Source organism: Hetaerina americana, unplaced genomic scaffold (assembly GCF_022747635.1).
Source record: "Hetaerina americana unplaced genomic scaffold, ioHetAmer1.1.p SCAF_2, whole genome shotgun sequence".
NCBI lineage: Eukaryota > Metazoa > Arthropoda > Insecta > Odonata > Calopterygidae > Hetaerina > Hetaerina americana.
This window is the reverse complement of record NW_027286763.1, coordinates 37,705,437-37,724,743: the sequence shown is the minus strand read 5'-3', so window position 1 is coordinate 37,724,743 and position 19,307 is coordinate 37,705,437. Positions and strand designations below refer to the sequence as shown.

At 41.4% G+C, this 19,307-nt stretch overlaps 1 protein-coding gene across 4 annotated transcripts in view; it reads right to left on the bottom strand.

Annotated features, from left to right (window-relative positions):
- The window catches only part of LOC139687970 (homeobox protein unc-4 homolog), a 401,108-nt gene extending 396,737 nt beyond the window's left edge, over positions 1-4,371 (bottom strand). For all 4 annotated transcript variants that reach the window (XM_071585352.1, XM_071585351.1, XM_071585354.1 and 1 more), the window contains exon 1: positions 2,602-4,371. In XM_071585352.1, coding sequence (XP_071441453.1) covers positions 2,602-3,322 — 721 coding nt within the window. In that variant the 5' untranslated portion in view covers positions 3,323-4,371. The remainder of the gene's footprint in view (positions 1-2,601) is intronic.
- Positions 4,372-19,307: the final 14,936 nt, after the last annotated feature.

The window sequence follows — 19,307 nt, the reverse complement described above, 5'->3', positions numbered from 1 at the left end:
TAACGCATATTTAAGTTTAACATTTGAATTTGGGAAGAAAAAACCGACGAGAGTGGAAAAATTTACCTTAATTTAAGAGATTATCGGACTCTTCAATTAACTCTTTTCTCACATTCGGTTATTGAAAATGAGTTTATCCATGATCTTCACGATTAATATAATCGTATAGTCGATAGCAATTAAATGGTTTTATCAATTACTAATACACATTTCAAAGGTATCAAAAATTCAAAATTAACATATTGTAACAATAGTGTCAGACCTGCGGAGGTAACTATTACCGTCTTTTCTATTTTTTCATTCTTATCTTGATAAATCAGTATAAAAGTGAATAATGTTTACGGTAATTCTATGTGCTGGTATTAGTAACTTTGTACGACAAACATTTGTTGAGTAAACTTTTGAATAGCATCAAAGCATTCCAAATTCATTGAATTTTTTGATGTGGTTGTTTGCATAATTTGGTTTTCACGTCATACTCCAGCAGATAGAGTGGATTGAAAATAATTGATCAGTAAAAATTACCTTCCTAGCGTATTCAGCCAACATATTAGCCCAACACCTTTTATGGCACGTAAAAATGTACAAATGTGCGTATTAACGCAGGTTTCATTGAATTTCTAGATTAACTTAACATATTTTATCCCTTGTCCAACAAGCCTCATCGTAAGTAAGAGACAAATAATGGAAAGATAAACGTATAAAATAATTCCTGTGAATCAAGCCTCCTTGAATGTTGTGTTTCTAACTTCCGCACGTCCTATCTTGACGGCGAAAGGTTTTTCAACCGGAGTTTTACTATGCTTATTTTTACTCAAAATTATCCAATTCCAAACAATCTGTTGTACATCAGCGAATGAAGAATATAGGTGAATACACTGACTAACAGGGTAAAATAATGACCGTAAAAAGCTTGACGGGGCACACTTAAGCATGTGAATTAACCTGTTTTGCGAATGATGTTATTTATTATTATTTTTGCATTTTATGTAAATTAATCTTTTGTTAACTGAGCACGTAATTAAATTTACCTAACACACTAAAGAGTAAGTAGTTTGACATTGTTAGGAAAGATATAGTATCCACATGAACAGAATCGGCTACATAGCTAAGAGTAGTTTGTGTATCGCAACCGTGTATATCCTCACTTCAAATGTATTTAGAAAATAATATTTGCACGAAAAGGAAATACGATGGAATATTTTATTACAGCCATGTGATTCGGTTTAAATTTTATACCAAAACAGGACTATACTTGCAACAAATTACATTACTACATGGAAAAACGCCGATGTATATTTGTTTTGAGAACCCAAATATTTGAGAGAAATGCAAATATTGACTTTGGAAAAAAATTATTCGCAAATAAAGGGAAAATATATTTAATCCCGATACATTCGCCACTGTTTTCAATTACTGGGAATCTAATCTCCCAGTAGAGTGAAACCAAACTGAGTGATCGACGAAATATATCTTTAGTTATTAATTGCACAAATGATACACTTAGTGTTTTATGATTAAGGATTTCCGCACCCATCTACTTTGAAGAACAGTTTAATAGTGGAAATTAGAGATAAAATGTTTCTGGTATACTAAACCGTAGCGTTCTCTAATTTTCATAGTATATGATGTTGATAAATTTATTCGAGGAGTACCAAAAGCCATATTACCAGTAAAAAGTAATATATTTACTAAAGAAGCCTTCAACAGAAACAAATAATTCAGGAACTCGTGGTAGTTATATAAAATTGATTGGCACGCTGTAACAAGTTGCTTCGCTCCTGTAATACATTTTGAGATATGCCGAATAATTTAATCAATCTAAGTGTACACACCTAAGTTGATAGCTTTTGGGAAACACTTGAGAATGAGAGGTATTAAACGTAGACCGATATTTGAAATGGAAACACGACATTATCCATCCAGCGGATCGCAAAAACTACAACGTTATTTTTCTGATTTCCTTGCAGGATATGTGCATATGGTGAAATGCGGTGATTAGTGAGGTTTGTAGGGAAAACTAATACCTCGCTCTATTTTCATTGACTGAGCTATTTATTGATTTCAATAGCTGAAGCTAAGAATGAAATTGGAAAGGACTATAGAACGGCCGCAAATCGTAGTAATACCAGGTTAGAAAATCACGGTCCTGTAGGAGTACAAGCCAATGGGACACTTGCTAGAGTGAAATATTACTTTCCGCAGATTGGGATTCTATTATTAACGAATTCCAGTAAATTATTATGTACGCTATGTGCTATAAACAAAGAATATGACTACGGGGACGCCGAATCATTTTTATGGATTAATTTCCATATATTGGTACACATATTCGAGATACTTTTGAAGCAAAGTGAGATATGTTATTTTATAATATTCTACTATGTGAAGCAACTTATACATATTATTTATGATGAATCAGGATTACAAATAACGAAAAGCGGCATTTCCCAGCGAAGCCTTAGGTCAGTGAATTTAAGACTTTTCGGTGTTTTCCAGGAATGAAACTGCATGGTTTAGCTCCGAGTAATATGTGTTATTATAATGTTTGAGTGAACCATATGGTAAAAGTATGTGGATCTGGTCCGACGGAACACTCACCAGAAGTATTGGCGCTGTCGTGCCGGAGGCCATGGTTGAGTCCCAGCACGCCGGGGGTCGCCGTCGTGGCCATGGGGGTCATGGACGAGGGCACCGACGACACGTTGGGGAGGAAGGCAGCAGCAGCGGCCGCGGCGGCGGCTGCCGCGGCCGCCGCTTGTGCATTGAAGTACATTCGGCTGGTGGAGCTCATGGCGGCGTTGAGGGCGGCCTCACCGCCGAAGCACGAGGTGGCCTGCGAGAGGAGGGAGCGGGCGGCGGAGGTGGGCGGCGGCGGCGGGGGCGGTGGCAATGGGGGCGGCGGGGGATACGAGTGGGGTGGCGTGATGGCCGACACGCCGGCTGTGGGGCTGCGGTGCTGGTGCCCCTGGGGGTGCAGGTGAGCCGCCGCGTGGTGCCCCATCTGCTGGTGGTGCTGGTGGGTGACGGAGGCGGCCGACGACGAGGAGGACGAGTCGCCGCCGCTGCTGCCGCCGCCTCCGCTCCCGCCTCCGTTCCCGCCGCCGCTACCGAGCCCCAGTAGCTCTTGGATGGCGAACGGCGACCGCTGGGGCATGGTGCTGGGGTGCGGGTGGTGCGATGGCGGGGGGTTGTGGAGGCCGTGGTGGTGTGCGAGCGAGGGAATGGAGGCGGAGGAGGTGGCGAGGAAGGACGGCGGCCCCAGCACGCTGGGCGCGGACACGTGGATTGTGGGCGAACGCTCGTGGTGCAGCACGTTCATCGCTCGAGGTGTTTGGCGCGCCGTGGGGCGCACTGATAGGGGTCGCGGCCTTGGGGCCGTTCCATCCGGCGGGTAGCCCCCTGGGAAAACGGTCGACACCGTCCCGGGAGCGGGGAACCCGCAAGACCACTGCAGGCCCCCGAAAATACTACTCCGCCGCGGTTCAATCGCAACAGAATCACTCACACCCGGGGAACTGCTCCGTCGGGGGCGACCGATGCGGTTCGGGGCGGCACCTCTGGAGACGCACGTCCGCACGTGCTCATTCAAGGGGTGCGGTGTGACTTCGTTGCCGCGTGCGGATTCGCCGGGAGCCCCGCGTCCACCGCGGGCGTAGGCGTCGCTCCTCCGGCCGATCGGCAAGCGCGTCTCCCCGCTGCGCCGCCGTCACCTCCCCGCCGATCGGCTCCCGACGTTACCGGCGTAGCGGGGCGGGGGACCTGAGATCGCCTCGGTCTCCGCAGCACGGGCCTCCCGCGGGTGTCGTCCGCGCCTCAGTGATCACGGCACACTATTCCCTCGAATAGTTTCCCAAACTCTGTCGAGGATGAGTGTTCAAAACTCACCTCTGAACCCGAGAATGGGGGCACAGAAGTTGGAGGACGGCTTTCCAATGAAGAATTTACAACTCCTCAAGCGAAAACCTCACACGGGGATCATCAACTTCCGATTACACAAAATCAATGGTGAAACGGCGGTCCAATGCGATCGGAGAACTCTGATAACGTGGCGAGAAATCGCAACACCAACGGTGAACAGTCCTTTCATACGGTAACACGCTAGAGGTTTACCGGCAGTCGCTCAGTCGATGGTGCGGTTTGGTGATGGTGCGGGAGGCGTCCCTGCAGACTGGTCGCGTGGGTGGGAAGAGAATGATGCTCGCAGCGTCGGTGAGAGTCACGGCGCCGTTCTCTCTCCGAAAGAAGGGGGAGGCGTCGGAGAGCGTCGAAGCTCTGTGTCGAGCGGTGTCTTTGACGCGGGTGTCCCCGATCGTCGCCCCGTCGAACAGGTGCCTCGGAGAAATGACCTCGGAGGGGATGAGCACTCGTCGCCGGTCGCGCCGATGGAGTGAGGAGGCAACCGGCGGCCCTGGGAGGAGGTGGTGGGAGGCGTCGGTGGGTGGAGGAGTAGGGGAAGGTATCTGCCGGGGGGACAAGGCGGGAGGGCTGGCCCCTTTTGAATTTCGGAGGGGTGAGAGTGGGGTGGGAACGGAGAGGGGATGGAGCGGAGGAGGAGGATCGTCGGGAGGAGGACGCCAATCGCGGGTGGAGGAGGAGGCGGCGGATGAGGGCGTCGCGGCGCCCAAGACGGACGTTGCAAGGGCGATGCGGCAGTCGGCGGCGCTCTCTCCCCTTTTGTCCGCACCCGCGACGGCCGCCGTCCCGGAGAGCAGAGCGAGGAGGAAGAGGGTCCGCGGGGCGCGTGCTTGCGTGAGAGAGGCGTGCGGACGTTTGGTCGCGGCGGCGGCTCCCTCGGAGCGGGGGTGGCCAGGGGCGCGGGGTGAGGAGGGAGGGAGGGTATGGTACGGGAGGGGCACGGAGGTGCGTGGGAGGGAGGCTGCGACGGCGCGGTGGACACGCCGTCGAAGGGAGGGGCTTGGTGGGGGAACGACGGGGGGAGGGGCGGGGCCGAGAGAGACGGAGCGGGGATGGGGCCCGTGGTGGCTCGTGGTGATGGGACTGGGGAGAGGGGAGGCGGACTCTCGTCCCGGCCTCTCCATTAGCCATCGTCCCCCCAAATTGCGTCTCTCACTCCCCTCCGAATGCCTTTCTCCCCTCCCCCAGCATTCCCCCCTCCTCATTTCTCAGTGTCTTCCCCCCCAGACCGGTGCCCGGTTCGCACTCCGGCCCCATCCCCCTCCGTTTCCAATGACTACTCGGGGGGCGTAGACACCATGGAGGGAGGGGTTCTGTTTATTTTGTGGGGGGTTCTGCACTGTGACTCGCCCAATAAGGTGGCGATGCGGCGATCGTGATTGGTGGCACGGGGATCAATTAGCCCGCCCCCTAGCTACCCGCTCCTCCCCATCGGAGTCAGGACGCCCCCTGCACGTCGAGAGAGACGCCGGCCGACTGCGGCACTCCCGCGAGGGACTTCGTACCCCGCCGGTCTTTCTCCTGTCGCACTCATTGCCCCCTTCGTTCAGCTTCCAGTGTCGAAGTCTCCACGGAAGGATTATCGAGTTGTTTACGCGTCAATGAAGTCTGCTAGAATATCCTGGAAAAAATTTGAGAGATATCACTGGTGGAAATTTCAGTTAATCGATCGATTGTGGTAGCATTGGATTTCTTATATTGTGATCTAATTGGTAACTGTAGTTTAAGTGATTTTCTGAGAGTATAGCTACATCAGTTACATTAGACCAATGTACAGATGATAGAAAAGGATGCTCCAAGAAGGCAGTTCACATCCACGAGAATTTCATGGTATTATTGCTACGTTTTTTGAACTTTAGTTTGTCATAAGGCTTCCAGTTTTCTCCCTACCTCAGATATGCGTTAAAAGGTTTGCCCTTAAAAATCAACCCTTCGATTTGGTAGGTATTATGATCAATCAAAATTAATCACGTTCGTCTTTAAATCATGCACTCAGTTCTATGGTTTCGTTTTCCTCAAAAATCTGTCAATATCAATGAAACCTTATATTCCTTTTGATTATCATGAAAGCACTAGGTTAATAACCATTTTAATTCTACCCTGAAATAAAAGATTTTCTTATTTATAATCATTTTAGTGAAATTGATGATTTGGGTTTATTTTCGGTTTCATAAACAAAACTTATTTTAATAAAGAGTGCATGATACTCTTATAATGTAGGTATTTAATTTTCGTACAACTGCCAATTGTTTTGGATGATGACTGAGTTTGGTAAGGGAAAATATATCGTATTCGTGTATGATCCAATCAATAGCTTCCGAACCTCAAAATGTTTCCTATTCTCTTCTTACATCTACGTTTTTATTTAATATCTGTTGTTGAAGTTTCGATTCTTCCATTTCCTTTCCGTGTGCATCAGAATGATTACGTCTAGGCATTGCCAATTTGCTATTTAAATACTTTCCCATGCAAAATACTCATTACGGTCACTGGATAAGGACATTTCAGAGAACCAGAATATTGACAATTTTCGATAATGAATGATTATTGTAAGTTAAGCCATTCCATTTCATTTTTCGTTTGTGCCGTGAGTATTCTACTGATAATATGGATGCTATTTTGCTGCAAAAATATCGAAACATTGACATATATCGAAAAAACGTTAAAATATCACCACTTATAATTTCAAAAATAAATAAACGAAACAAGTTATAATACGTTTTTATATCCCAATTGCTTTTTATGTGTTTACACTATATTCTATTTATTTTGCAAAAGACATTTGAATGATAGGAATTGACGTAAATAATTCAATTAAAGTATATTTTCACTGCACTTATGCTACTGATGCCTCAATGTCTAAATCAATTACATATTGAATCCAAATTACGACAAAGAGAACTTGGTTCATAGTTGGACTTGTATGTCAACTTCTACAACAAAGAAATTTCTCTTCTTATTCATCCTATATTCGCAGGCTGTAATGAATGGTTCCCAGAATCAGATGTATCATTGATTATGGCAGATAGATAATGTTAAAGTAGTAGACGCTCTAGGTGAGATAGCAAAGTTATATTTAACGTATAAGAAAAATAATGCGATTCTAACCCTTAAACGTTACTTTAACTGTTACTCAATAAAGTTGGCTGATAGATTACTAAGTAATCAATAGTTATAATATGTCTATGTCATTAATGGACAGAATCGTGGGAATTTAAAAATATTTATAAAAAAATAAGCGAAAAATGAGATTTTCCGCCGATCAGTATCCAAAATATCAAAAAAAAGGACTAAAAGGAAAATAATTTCAGGAAACAAAATAAATAACCGGCAAGAGGGCCACATTATCGTTTATATATATATATATATATATATATATATATATATATATATATATATATATAAACATAGGAATGTATAAACTACAAATGCGAGTGTCCTTTCTTTGTGTTTCTTTTAAAAAAAATCTATAACTGTATGTTTATATATATATATATAAACACACATAAACTTGAAAACGTAGAGTTAAATAGTTATCTTTCATTAAAAATTTTAAATATATTCTGGGAATCTTGCTGGGACCTATTAAATATGATTATTAAATCATTTGGCAATTCCAAATGAAATGTATTGACTAAACCAAAATTTTGGTATTCAATTTCATCTTCAGGTAACACATGTAGAAGTAATTTGGGTTATGCTATAGTTTTCAAACCGAAGGTTAGTTTGATAGCCGACGGTTGGGGTCACCCAGAACTATGCCCAGTGGCATGTGAAATTCACACATCGGGGAAGGGGAGCCAGTTCCTTTCACTGCACCGTCTATGTATCCCAGGATGATCTGGTACGCGAAAAACTATGAAGCCAGGGTATGAGGGTGCACTCAGGCGTCCCCAAAAATCGAACTCAGGCCCTCCGGTAGAACTCCAATACTTTTTCCACTGAACTAACACATCCCATCACCTTGGGTTATATACAATTTAATACCAATGATGACCTAATGTAAAGAGTAAAATCCACGAGACTTCAAGTTACAATAAATATAACATCGGATTAATTTTTCACAAATCTCACGTTAGAAAAATAGGGAGTATAGAAGAGCTGTCGTAAGCTATAATAAATGGAGATTCAACTTGAAATCTTAGTTCATATGAATTTATTCTAATTGCTCTGTTTATTTTAAATTTAATGTTGGACTAAATATTATAGGTCGTTATGTATTTCACAACATTTGACACAGAAAACAGTTTGTAGGAGAGCCAATATCATCGAATTAATATGGAAAATATTAATGAAATTTTCATATATCTTTTACAGGGTATGAATTTATGAGAAAGGTGGATAATTTAAAAAAATAATAAAAGTATTTAAAAATTATATAGTAATTTTTTAAAAATATTTCAAATTAAAATTAAAAATAATACGCAGAAAAATTTAAAAAATATTATGATCAACTATAGTTAACAAATAATAAACCGTTATCATTGAGTTATTAAAAACAGGGAGGGTTCTTTTGAATGAATTTTGATGATCAGTTCAAACGGTATGATTTGAGGAGCAAATAGGATCCAGAAAATAAATATGCAAAGACGAAGAATAGGAAAATATTAAAGAGTTTTTATCATATGACTATCAAGTCATCGAAAACCTAGGAGGTGAGCATATGATCCGTAGATTTATTTCGTTACTGGACGAAATACTACAACCGTAATGATCAAAGACTATCTAGAAAGAAAGATCTGGACACCTATTTCCCTGAGGGGTTTAGGTAAACTGAAAAGTTTAGGTAAACTTTTCAGTTTACCTAAACCCCTCAGGGGAATAGGTGTCTAGATCTATTGAAGGCCTCCAAGGGTTACGGATGGTTATTCGACCTATGATAGAATTTAACTGCGAATTAAAGTGTACTAAAAGAATAGGGAAGTATTAAATGAAAATACGATCTTTTTGACGCTAGTGTATAGAAATGGGTCTTTATCCGTGCACACTTAGGTTAAATAAAATATTGCCCGATAAAATTAGAATGCTGTGGCTGCAATAAAATGTTGCCACCATGTATTTCCCTCCGAATTCCTGACTGATTTATATTGAGGACAGTAGGGTTTGGTAAAAAAATCTTGATAAAGGCGTGGTTAGTTAATTTATACAATGCAGAATACGTCTAGAAACCATCTTATTATCATTTTAAGAAGCAGCCGCTTTAAATCATTTTCTGTATTTAAATTAGAACAAGGTGTGGCTTAACCCTTCAGATTAAAATATTCTTGAAATTGAAAACACAAGTACTCCATTAGGAATAATTATTTATCATACTAGCTCTAAACGATATCATCCACTTGGGATAAAAGAATTGAACTTAAGGTAACTCTGTGAATGAAGTCGTGGACTAAAAATATAAATGCGAAAGATGGCCTTAGTCCTTTCGGGGTAAGTAGTAATGAAACCGCTCAGGAAGAAAATTTTTTTGAGCGGAAGTTAAAGGATCAAGCACAGGCTGGATCTGTGGACGGAAAGGCAGGTGTGGGGATAATGGTCCGGAAGAGTGCCGCAACGCCAGGAAAGAGCTTCCTGTAGTTCAACGGAAGATCTCCCTGTTAAGCATTTAGATTCCATTTGAAATATTTTCACTCTAAACCCATGGTCAACATATCAATGCTACAATGTGGCTGGGCCACCCATTTACAGGTTATAATATTCAACATAAAGATGTTTTAAAATAATTTTTTTACCGCAAATAATAAAAATATCATTTCGGAAAAACTTAAAAAAACGATTGAACCCCCAGCTTCGGAGAGGACGATCAAGAAACAACATATAATATCGTTAGAATGCAGATTAGGAAAAGGGACGAGAGGAGGGGAAAGTATGATGGATTATACCTAAGCTTAGGTAATATGAATTATATGAAGGTCAAATCAGTCGTGAAAAACACTCTTTATTAACCATTGCCAAAAGAGACGCTTGTTACCAAGGTAACAAAGAATTTTATCTTCGAAAAACACTATAGGGTGATAAATCCTTAGGAATATGTAGGAGTAAAAATTAAACAAATAACTCGAAAAAGTTAACCAATGAAATTGAGAGGGGCCAAATTTAATGAAATTAAGTGAAAATGCGTTTTTTAATTCAATAAATAAAATAAACCATGAATAGAAGACGCGAAATAAAAGAATGAGAGGATATAGAACTCACATGGACGTCCAAAGGACTGTTATACGTATGAAAAAGTGCCCTTAACAAAGGCTCAGCTGAATAAATTTAGAAAAACATTAAATAAAGAGTATAGGAAAGCTTCTGCAAGGCATTATTTCATCTAATTTAATATGAGTATAGTTTTGGAACTCGATAAATAAATGAAAATAAGCAAGAATTCTACAAAGAGATACGAAATGGTTTCAACTTGATTTGATGATTTTACGAAAACGTCTTTGGAAGGCTCAATAAATTTAGCTGATATATCAAAATCTGCAAAACTACCTGAATGTAGATAGGTTGAAAAATGGTATGCAATAGACTGAGAACCCTTAATTACGCCAAATCCAAGGCATTCTAAGATAAAGGTGTAATTAATGAAGACAATAAAAGAGTCTCAGCACACAATTCCATCCCAGAAAATAAACGCTAAATAAATTCTTCCTAATTGATATCCTCAAAAGTTATTAAAAATCTGAGGTAATTATTTAACCTAAATTTTATGAAAGTGTAAAACTTCGTAGGACAGACTACGGAAGGATTGAAAAATAACTCTCGTTGAAGAAGGCCTTTATAAGTTGATATTTTGACGATAGTTTTGTTTTATTACTTGGGTTTACGGATGATATATACGCCAACGTTTAGAAAATTGGAACTTTAAGTAAACGAATTCTGTGACCATGCCCATATTGCCATTATTTTTATGCAAAGACCTGCTCTCAACAAAAACCGAAGAGAGTTGTAAGAGAGTTGTGATTAACTTAATAAACAGCAACAAGTCTGAACTATGGACAGGAGGTAGACGAGGAGGAAATAAATAGGTGGTACTATTATTGAATAGAATCTAACAGTATGGTTAACTGTGGTAAAAAAATAATTGCAATAAAACATAAAAATGATAGAATGAAGATATAATATTTTAAATGTTAAAAGAAAATTTCAAATTTTTAATATTCCAATTTTTTTCAAATTTAAAACAATAAACCTTTGACAATAAATATTTGCTGAAAATATTTGCGAAAGGTAGAAATGAGAAAATATAGTATGAGAAGGTATCCGATGAGTAACATGAAACGAATTACGACGGTTAACAAATAATACGAATGCAAAATAAGCATGATAAAAAGTCAAACTTTATATTGAATACCGATGATGATGGTAATAATTAAGCCAAATGTAGTGGAAAACGGTAAAATTGATTGGTCCCATATCTATTATTCTTTACTTCTTTCCTCAGGAATTTCTTAAAGTTTGACTTTTTCTTCCCTTCCACAAACTTATGAAGTATGCAGTTGAAGGTGCCCAAGAAGATTCCGAGAGAAATTAGAAAGATGATATGCCATCAAAGCATTATTAATTCGTCCTTATTTACTGCAGCTCAGTATAAGCATCGAAAAGTAGTATCAGCCAAAGTGTGTACTCACACAAACTTAAATGAACACTGACCAATATCACCATATATCGTAAAACAGAATGTACTACATTAAAAGTCTCATGCTAATAAAATCTCTGAGTTCATGATTAGAATAAATGTTTCCAACAGGAATTTTCATTTCAAATATGGAATGCAGAACTTGTCAATGACTAGAGTAGCACTCTTGAGTGTGGAAATCGCCGTATACAGGGCTAATTCCAGGTTAATATGTCATATTCATTCATCGAGTTCGTCAGGTATAATACCACCAATGAGGTACCTCCATAAAACGGCTTTTCATATGCTGGGAGTGATTTATAATGTTTCAAGCAACTGGTGTATCGAAAATAAACCAACAAGGCAGCACGCTACGCATAAACTTCTCCTAGAAATTTCTATCAAAAACGATATTTCAAAAGGAAATATGAAATTATCAACAAGAAGCATAGTTATATTGTTAAACAATCACATCAGCCATTAGTATTATCGCCAATTGATATTGAAATTTGAAGCTGAATGTGATATCCTGCCTATTTTAGCAAGAAAATAGTTTATCATAATTACGATTTTAATAAAACACTGTGCATAATAGATTAATTAAATGTATTAGGGTGATTGCGACCGCCATGAACAGTGTGGCTTGGGAGTTAACTACGTTGAATGATTTATTTTGAATTAAACAGTAATTGATACTATATAAATAAGCCTCGGCTATCAAAATAATAAAAAGGCTAACTCGCTAATTGAATTAAATTAACTGGTTCCTTCTTTCCGATTCTCTTGGTAAATCGAAAAAATTTAATCTTTAAAAAGGTGTAGTAGTAAGGTTATGGCACACGTATTTTCCTCGGTTGATCATTTATCGGTATATCCAACTTGTTTGTTATCTGGGAAGGATATATTAAAAGTTTCTCTCTGTTTTTCATTAGTCATTTCCGTACGTTACATCTTTCCATCCTGCAAACTTAAAAATAATTTTTAACTTAATCGTTTCAGCTATTATAAAAGAGTATTACCTTATCAAAATACCTTTATATTTTCCCAACAAGAAATTCGGGATTTATGAACACTTAAATGATATTTACATCCAAAGTTATTTATTATCTTTAATACATCCCTAATTTTAGGATCAAGACCCATAATCTAAAAAGTGTCTCTCGTCAGTAATGAGAAGAAATATTTCAATTAAACTGCCACTAATGTAAACAAGTAAATTTGGCCGTTGATTATGGTTCATCATGTTCAATCAGTATCTTGTTCATAGTGATATGGCGATTGGAGCATTCTGCTGGTGAGAGTAAAGATTATCCAAAAAAAAGCAGAAAAGCTATCTTAATACCTCATTTGTTTGTGAAATACTTTCAAACGATTTAAAAAATCTAAAAATTGAGAGTAGAAATTGTAAAGGAGTTTATGAAAGATTAAGGAAACGCATATACTTCAATTACTTAATTTAATTTTAACCCAAATACCTATATTGACCAAATAATAGCCATTTTCCATTAAAATACAATTTTTTTCGCTGACCAGGTTTTTATACAGCATCTTCACCTAAAGATGATGTTGTATATCGAAACCTATTTGTTAATAAAAAATTATATCTAATGGAAAATTGCCTTTATGAGGTCATTACGCTCTTGTTCCACTATGTCACCTCTGAAACTACGCGATTCGGTCGCAGCGGTCAACTAGAAGTACCATGCATAACAAAGGTGCGAGATTTGTCGGAATTTCCTAATTAATAAAAGCGTCCAGGATGTGCCTAGAAAAAGAAAATATCTTGAATTTTCAAAGTATTCATCATGTATCATTTTTTAATTAAAAAAATCATGGCCTCGCATTTTGATGCTAATATTCAATTCAGTCGTAATTCCTCCGTGATGGTAATTTATTCTGATAGCGCAAGTCACTCTAAATGGTGCGCATTTTTATGGCTGTTTCTGTCGTTTCTGAACCTTTTATCAGGCAACAAGTTAGTGCAAGTTGGTCATCAGGTTTTCCATGAATTTGAACCGCTATCATTGACATGAAAATATTTAACTGTTAAATTGTGTATGATTTCTATATATTTGCATTTCTTATGGATATTGCGTACAACCTCTACGTTTATGACCGGCGTAATCTTCCTCAAGATACTCGTCCATGCCCGGATTCATTTCCTTTCCCTCATGGCAAACCCTACTCATCCCGTTCCCTCGCTCTCACCTCGCCCACACTCACCCGCCTCCTAACCGCCACTACTCAGCCCCACATTTCCTCGTCACCTCCGTCGCTGGAGCAGCACTCCTCGCATCCCACCCACCCTCTCCCTCGCTCTCTTCCCGGTTCCCACGACTCCCATTCACCCCTGTGCGGTGTGGGAGGAGGGGGACGAGGGCTTTGAGCATTCACCTCCGACCCCCCCGGTCCTGCCTTCCCTCTCCTTGCCTGACACACCGACGACGCTTTAAAAAACCCCGTCCGCTCCTTCCTTCCTCATCGAAACTCCTCTCTCACGCCGCCTCCGCCTTTCGCTCACACATCCTTTTCATACTGAGTCCCTCTCCTTTCCCTCTCTCCCTTCCTCTCCACTCCCCCTCCCCCGAGACGCACTCGCTTTCAGTGCTCCTCAAAGAGTCGGGCGGAGGGGGCGAGAGGGTGATATCCTCCCTTGACCCTTCGCCCCCGCTCCTAAAACCCCTCAAACACACGAGTCTGGCCTTTCCGTGAATCGGAAACTCACGGGGCGCTCCGGAAGAGGTAGTGGGTTGGGGTGGGGGCAAGAGGGAAATGAGGTACGCGGCCCCACCTCACCTTAGCGACGAGGAGGCCACGAGGGAGCAGGTTGCAGCCATGTGCGCGCTCGACCCTCCCGACTCCAGTGTCTATTCGCTCGTTTCGCGCGAAGTGCTCCCGTTTGCAGTGCCCTCTGACTCCAGTGGCCTCCACCGTCACCTCCCGACCTTGTTTTTGATCCGCTTGTTCACGAGAATTTTGACTCCATAACTCTCCGAGCAATTAGATTCCAGTGGAAGGACGGGTTCATTTTTGCGTTTAGTGGTCCAGGGCTGAGGCAAAAACAAAACCCAGTCCCGTGCGGAGGCTACCTGCTCACCCGCGGTGGGCGCCGCGTCGTCCCCGGGTGATGCGTGTCGACAGTGCATTGGTGACGAGTCGCGATTTAAGTCATAGGTCACGTCAGCATGGTGAACGGGGCAGAGGTTTCTCGAGTGAAGAGGAGAAGGGGAACTACCGCCAAGGACATTACGAATATTACCCCGTTTTACCATCGTGACTGAGTCTAATCGTAATACGCGCAAAACAGTTTTTTTTTAACAAGAGGAAGTTAGTGAAGTTGATATCATTACGCCACAGTTACTTACCAAACAAAGTAAAATTAATAGGAAGGACGAAAACCTCTTTGCCGACTGTTGAAATACTTGTTGCCGCAGACGTCACAGAGTGATAATTCCTCATGTGACAATGGCCATCAAATTTTTTTTGCACATTTAGCAAAGCCTGTGCCGTGAAATGTTTCAACCTCCGTTCGTTCACGGTGATTCCCGTGTGTCTTGGGCTGATCATCATGGATATCAGGAAGCGCTACTTGGGAGTAACCCCGGCGTCCTCTACCCTCTCCCTCTCTCCCCTACTCTCCCTCTGCTCCCCTCTCCCCTTTCTCCCACCTTCCCCTCTTCGGTGCGAACCACCCACCCAACCACTCCTACCCCTCCAACCCCCCTTCGGTCACCTCCTCTCCCTCCCACCACATTTCCTTTTCCCCCCTTCTCCACGTTCTCTGCTCACCTCACCTGCATCCAGATTACCTCGCGTTGGCGCAGTCGGCTGGCTGGTTTACACCGACGCGGACCTCCTCCTCCGGTAAGGACGCCTATCACCGTCTCGCTGATGATTGCCAGTGACGTATGATGGCACCTTTGAACTTCATACGACTTCTCCAATGATGATACTACTTAAGCTCAAGTTCATTTTCCCTTTCACCTCAAGCAGATGTATTATTCTTAAAATAACAGAAGAGCGCGTACGGGATTGAATAAGATTCGTCGACTAAGTCACGGCAGCATTTCAGCGCGACGTTGATTACTAATAACCTTAGTATTCTACTCCAACTACTGTTGGTACTTTTATCCTTCCGCATTTAGGGCTAATTATTTTACCCCGTTGAAAAGCACCCTAATACCTTGAGTACGCCATTGTACTGTACATTTCCAAAATGCTAAAAGTTTTCTTTTCCCTTTCCAGAGTTTTGCAGATTTTGATATTTGTTCTTATTATATCTCGATATATATTATATTTATAATATAATTTCATGTAGATACATGTATTGTGTCCTAAAAACCTCTAGTGGTTTAAAACCATCCTTAACTTGGAAATCATTACGATAGGACAAACACTTTTCAAAATTTATTTATCAATGTAGGAGATCAAATGAGTGTTTTACGAATGCTATAACCTGAAGTACATTAGTGATATTTTATAGAATTAGGTTTATTTTATAGGTTTTTATTTGAAGTTTATGGGAGATAAAATTCAGACATGTTGTCATAATTTTAAAATTATTACCTACAGTGGGCATATTTCCCATATTTACCACTCCGTATCCCTACCTATAGTAGGCATACCAAATGGTTTAGGAGTGGTTCCCTAATGGGCAATAGGTTGCCCAGATAGACCTAGAGTCCATAGTGATACCTTTAAATTCCTCTACCTTAACCAAGTATTATTGCAAGAGCAGCAATAGGAAAGTATCGGGCCCTTCTGCACTTAACCAATGAATAATACACGACAAGAATTAACATATAATAGTTTTCCCCTTAATTATGAAAACTATCTCCGGATTTTTTATGCAGCATTTGAGTTGGACGAAAAAAATATAGGTGCAAATACACGTCCAGAACAAGTTGCTAATGCGTCTCGTTTTGTCCATGCGTTTAGCTTGAATATTATAAAAGAATGGCTACTAATCTGGCTCGTTCTTTTCGTGAAATAGATATGTTTGACGGCTCTAAATAAACCATGTTCAGATCACGGAAACAATCACATGCACGGCATATGCTTAGGTTGAAACAAACTTAAAATAGTTAAGCGGAATTAAAGTCTTAATACTAGAGTCCCTTGAGAATCATATACCTTTTCAAAGTTTACTCACGAAGATAATTCATTTTCATGCAAATATTAGACAGTAACTGTCTTGTTTTTAAATATTTCTGTTTGAATTTATTATCATCTGATACGGGCGAATCACATATCATCAATTATGATAAATTTACTTTTGATTTCCATAATACACACCTCCCACATCACTTTTAGGAAGAAGAAGCTCCTCCAGTTTCCTATGCTTAGATAGAGGCTTTGTTAACATCTAAATGCTGAATTTGTATCGATTCCTCTGCGGAGCATATCACCGTTACAAATGGCAAGCGTAAAAAACTTGGGTCCGCTAAGTAATGCTAGTACGTGTACTTTTTTTACACTTTCTATGCAAGTCTGGTTCGTTACGTTTTCCCCCATTTCCCAAAGTCCGAATAAATGCAAAAGCTAAAAAAAACAGAGATGTTTTGTTTATACAGTGAAAAAGAAGATTATAAGAGACGAACAGATTCTCAGAAAAAGTAAAATGACAAGTAGGTATCCCGCCAATTAAGCGTGTAACTTCAAATTCAAAGTAAACTAATAAGAATGCTGAGTAAAAAAGTGGGCAGGAATTCGAGAGTATCATCAAAATTAGGCTTTTGAGAGAAAGTGTCAACCAACGATGAAGTTTGAGAAATCTTAATGCCTTTACATATATGTGGACATAGATATTCATATCCTAGCGCAGAGTAAATCCTTACACATAAACATCATTCCAATTCAATGCTTATGCAATACCTAGCACAAAGCGTTCATATTCACGAATTAGACCTCAAATATCGATTCATTACACAAATCTTTGTCTCCCTTAAATGAGAGAGACAGGTTAGCTCCAAAGGTTTGGTTGGACATTGTCACATAACTGGTGAGTAATTGCAAATTTTTTCTTAGTCAGTTGACCTTAGTATCTTGTCTTGGAATTGACCTCCAGGCAGGTACTCTTCCCTCCGCTTCACTAAATCGATCAAAATTCCCAAGTATTAAAAGGCCAATAAAACGAAACTGGCGATCATGGAATATCTGCGTCGCATATTCATTCTTCAATTCCACAAAGATAGAAAAATAACAGATAAAATACTGCTCAGGAATCGATTAAAGATATATTCTCTTATATATCTATTATGCATGCGTAGCTAGAGAACGCTATCGTATTAAAAAATTCTCACATTGTCTTAATAGTGTGTCTGCAATTACGTGATGGTGATAAAACAATTGTTGCATTGAAAAAATACATAAAAACCTTATCAAGCAGAAATATACTATAAGTAAGCGAAGTAAATTAATGTAATAATTATTTTTAGCAAATGAAATAGAAATAATCGAGAGGTAAGTATGAAAGACGGATACAAGGAAATTAATTTCATTGGAAAAAGAACACAAAGGACTGCCATGACTTTAATAAAGACTCTTAAAAAATAACAGCAGTATTTAAATTAACTGTCTGGGTCCCGTGGAAATTCTATCAAACAGAAAATATTTATGACTTAATCAATAAACAAACATGAGTAGCAATGATGACAGTTTGGGAAAGGAATCACTGAGACGACAGTGCTACAGAGACAAGTGTAGATGAAGTCTATACGAAGCAAGCGAATCATGGATGTTAGATTCAAATATTACTCACGCTCTCTGAGTGATGTCGACGCACCACTTTTTGGGATACATTAACATTTAACAATTTCTTCCCGGAAAGAATGAACTTATTAATGGAAATATGATCAGTAAACAGCAATGGACAAGCGGGTACGACCATAACTCCACGGGAAGGAGTCGAGAACACCGACGGAGGGCACAGCACTTCGCCCGCACCTCCCCAACCGAGTCCTCGTCACTCTCGCCCCGCCGCCCGAGCCACCCCTCCTCGCCCCGCAGTGCCGCCCCCGAAGGGTGGCAGGCAAGGTTGAAAGGGCGAGAGCGCCACGGAAGCTGCCCTACCGCCCGCCTCCCTCCTCCTCCCCTTCCTCGTCTGCCCCCTTCCTTCCGTTTAAAAACTCAGCCCTCCCTCCCCTTCTCGTGTGGAGGGGGCGGTCTACTCCCCCGCTCCGAGACTAAATCAGCCTTGGCCACGCCCACCCTGGCCACGCGGCGCCCCTCGGCTCCTCCCCCGAAACGTCTCGGCCCAGCCCCCCGGTGACGCAACAATGGAGAGGGGGGCGGGGCCGTAGGGGTGCCGCCTCCGGCTGAGGGGCGCCCCGGTCGTGCCCCCCCTCCTGATTGGCTGCCTCACTTCGGATCCCGTTCGGCAATGTTCGGCCGGCGACACACGCAACAATAGATTCCCCTCAAAGTCCGACTCTTGCTCCCCCTTCTCTCTCCGCTCCTAAAAATCCTACGGTACCCGCTGATGTCCCCCTTTTTCCCCGCGGAGTGCGTAACAAAGGGGAATATCTCGGCGGCGGCCGATTCCTCTTCCTCCTCCCCTCTTTCCCTCCCCAGACTTCTCATACCCACAGTTTTCTCCCCCACTCCCTCCCTCTGAACCCATCTCCCCTCAATCCTCTCCCCACACGTCCTTTTCCATCCATCTCGCCTCATAGTCCTTTTATTTCGTTTTTCGTAAATTAAAACAGGATCATTTGTAAGCGAAAATGTACGGGTAGGTGGAAACAAGCATTGTTTGAGCGAGCGATGGGTCGACTGAACGCAAGAA